At 62.6% G+C, this 3,253-nt stretch overlaps 1 protein-coding gene across 1 annotated transcript; it reads left to right on the forward strand.

Annotated features, from left to right (window-relative positions):
* Positions 1-1,095: 1,095 nt before the first annotated feature.
* Positions 1,096-2,794, forward strand: SOX11 (SRY-box transcription factor 11). Its single transcript, XM_033056771.2, has one exon. The coding sequence runs from the start codon at positions 1,473-1,475 to the stop codon at positions 2,682-2,684; it is 1,212 nt and encodes a 403-aa protein (XP_032912662.1). The 5' UTR covers positions 1,096-1,472; the 3' UTR covers positions 2,685-2,794.
* Positions 2,795-3,253: the final 459 nt, after the last annotated feature.

Consider the following 3,253-nt stretch of genomic DNA (forward strand, 5'->3'; position numbering starts at 1 on the left):
TAGCACCAGTTCATAGGATGTGCTCTGGCTATGCTCATTCCCCTCACTGCCATTATGTCCGTATACAGCCCGCAACCTTCACAAAACTTACTAAACTTTTTCTAGTAACTGCAAACGGTAGCTGGAAAAAGCACAAAGGAACCCATAAAACAGTATGTGAACTCATCTCCAGCATACATTTTGCAATTAAAATGACCACACGTGTATAGCGCACTGTCACCTTTGGATTTCAGGCATTCTGCGATAAAATCAAACATGGGATTGATTATCCGGATAGGTGGATCTGCTACAGCATCCTGAATAACCTGATGCTTCCGAGCAAACAAACACAGAAACAAACAAACAGAAAATCAGCAGTGTTTGATGCTTTCTCTATATTTTCACGCTGTGAAACACACAGAAAGGGGAAGGCGCCTTTATCCTCTGCCCACACCACGCGGTAAGTGCCTCCAGGTGGGTGCGACGATTCTCACGTCCCTCCTGCGGTCAGCCCGGGGCTCCCCGGGGGACAAGGAGCGCCGGCAGGCCGGAGATGCCGCGGCACCGTCCGCACCCGCGGGGACCCGGCAGCGCATCGGGCTCTTCCTGCGCTCTCCCAGCGCCGCTCTCTGCGGACACCGAAAGAAGCCCTGGGAGGACAGGGAGCCGAGGCGGCTGGAGCGCTCCTCGGGGGCTCAGGGCTGAGGGGGACAGGCCGTGTGCGGAGCCCGCCGTGCCCGCCGAGACCCGCCCGGAGCCCGCGGCGGGGCGGGCCCGCTCCCGGCGGTGCCGCCGCAGGAGCTGAGGCCGCGCCGCTGCGGCGGCCGCGGAGCGCCAGCGCCCCCTGCCGCCCGCCCCGGGCCGCCGCGGCTCCGCCGCCTCCGGAGGAAGCGAGACACGGGAGAGCCGCCGCTGCCGCCGCCCCGTCCCGCACAGAACCGAACCGAACCGAACCGCACCGCTACGCGCCCGGCGGCGGGGCCGGCGAGCGGAGCCCCCACGGCGGCACTGCCGACCCCCAGCTCCAGAGCCGGCCGAGAGCCGGGCAGCACCAGCGGCGACTCCTCCCGCGGCCGCCCCCAACACCGCGCGGGGGTGTGGCGGCGGGCGGGTGGGCGTGGCGGCGGGCGGCGCCGAGCGGCGCCATTGGCCGGCGGCGGCAGTGATGTCACCCATATCAGGCGCTGATAACGCGCGGGGCGCGGAGCCGGGAGTTTCGCAGAACGGGCAGCGCGCGCAGGGCGGGCGGCGGCGCGAGGCCGGGGACGGGCACAGCGCGCGCCCAGCGCACCAGCCCAGCCGCGCCCGACCCGGCCCGGCCCCACCGCCGGCGCTGCGGTGCGGGCGGCACAGCCACAGCCACCGCGCCCGCCCGGCCCCGCCTCGCCGCGCCGAGCGGCTCGCAGCAGGGGCAAGGTGCGGCGCTGGGAGGGGGCGGCGGCGGAGCGGCTTTGTTGGCTCGGAGGGGAGCGGCGCCTCGGCGAGAGCCCACCATGGTGCAGCAGGCGGAGAGTACGGAGGCGGAGAGCAACCTGCCCCGGGAAGCGATGGACACCGAAGAGGGCGAGTTCATGGCTTGTAGCCCCGTCGCTTTAGACGAGAGCGACCCGGACTGGTGCAAAACGGCGTCGGGGCACATAAAGAGACCGATGAACGCCTTCATGGTGTGGTCCAAGATCGAGCGGAGAAAAATCATGGAGCAGTCCCCGGACATGCACAACGCGGAGATCTCCAAGCGCCTGGGTAAGCGGTGGAAAATGCTGAAGGACAGCGAGAAGATCCCTTTCATCCGGGAGGCGGAGAGGCTGCGGCTCAAGCACATGGCTGATTACCCCGACTACAAGTACCGTCCCAGGAAAAAGCCCAAAATGGACCCGTCGGCCAAGCCCAACGCCAGCCAAAGTCCCGAGAAAAACGCGCCCGCCAGCAGCGGCGGCAGCAAGAGCGCCAAGAGCTCCAGCAAGAAGTGCAGCAAGCTGAAAGCCTCCTCCGGCTCCTCGCCCCCCAAGCCGGGAGCCAAAACCACCCACCACGGGGACTACGCGGGAGACGAGTACGTCTTCGGCACCCTGAAAGTGAGCAGCAAGACGGTCAAGTGCGTCTTCATGGACGAGGAGGAGGAGGACGACGAGGATGAGGACGAGCTGCAGCTGCGGATCAAGCAGGAGGCGGAGGAGGAGGACGAGGACGAGGAGCCGGGGCCGCAGCAGCTCCGGCGGTACAACGTGGCCAAAGTGCCGGCCAGCCCCACCTTGAGCTCCTCGGCGGAGTCCACCGAGGGGGCCAGCCTGTACGAGGAGGTGCGGGGCGGCGCCGCGGCGGCGGGCGGCGGCAGCAGACTCTACTACAGCTTCAAGAACATCACCAAGCAGGGCCCGCCGCCGCCGCAGCAGCCGCCCGGCCTCTCCCCGGCCTCCTCCCGGTCCATCTCCACCTCGTCGGCCGGCAGCGAGGAGGCGGACGACCTGCTCTTCGACCTCAGCCTCAACTTCTCCCAGCACGGCCACGCCGCCGCCGAGCTGGGGGCGGGCGCCGCCGGCGGCAACCTCTCCCTCTCGCTGGTGGACAAGGACCTGGACTCCTTCAGCGAGGGCAGCCTCGGCTCCCACTTCGAGTTCCCCGACTACTGTACCCCGGAGCTGAGCGAGATGATCGCGGGCGACTGGCTGGAAGCGAACTTCTCCGACCTGGTGTTCACGTACTGAGCGGGGGCGGCGGCCAGGGCGGGCGGCGACAGCGGCGGAGCTGCAGCGATGCGACGCCGGCGGTGATGATGATGATGATCATGATAATGATTAAAAAATAAGTCTTGTTTTCTTTAAAAAAAAAAAAAATCTTGAAGTTAGTTCCGAGCCCGGGAGTTGTGATTTTATTTTTTTTTTAATTTTTATTTTTGTGTTTTTTAATTTTTATTGTGTTTGGTGATCACAACAACAACAGCAAAGGCAAATGGGACTGGGGGAAAAATGATACAGAAGGCGCTGTTTGAAGCTTGTCAGTCTCTGATTGAAGTCTGGAAGATGGTCTGCGAAGAAGTCTTTTGGCAGCACAACTGTTACTCAAGGGGGTTTGTGGATTTTTATTTTTTTTCCCGTGAGAGATCTTAACGAACTGTTATGATTTTTTTTTTTTTTTCCGAAAGGGACCATTGCAACTTTTTTGGAGGGAGAAAACTGATGTCTTCTATGCATCCGATTCTTAACAAAGCTGCAGGGAGCTTGAAAAAATGCAGACTGTACAAACGCTTACAAATAACTGAACTGACTTAAGATCA

The sequence above is a fragment of the Catharus ustulatus genome, chromosome 3 (genome assembly GCF_009819885.2).
Source record: "Catharus ustulatus isolate bCatUst1 chromosome 3, bCatUst1.pri.v2, whole genome shotgun sequence".
Taxonomy (NCBI): Eukaryota; Metazoa; Chordata; class Aves; order Passeriformes; family Turdidae; genus Catharus; species Catharus ustulatus.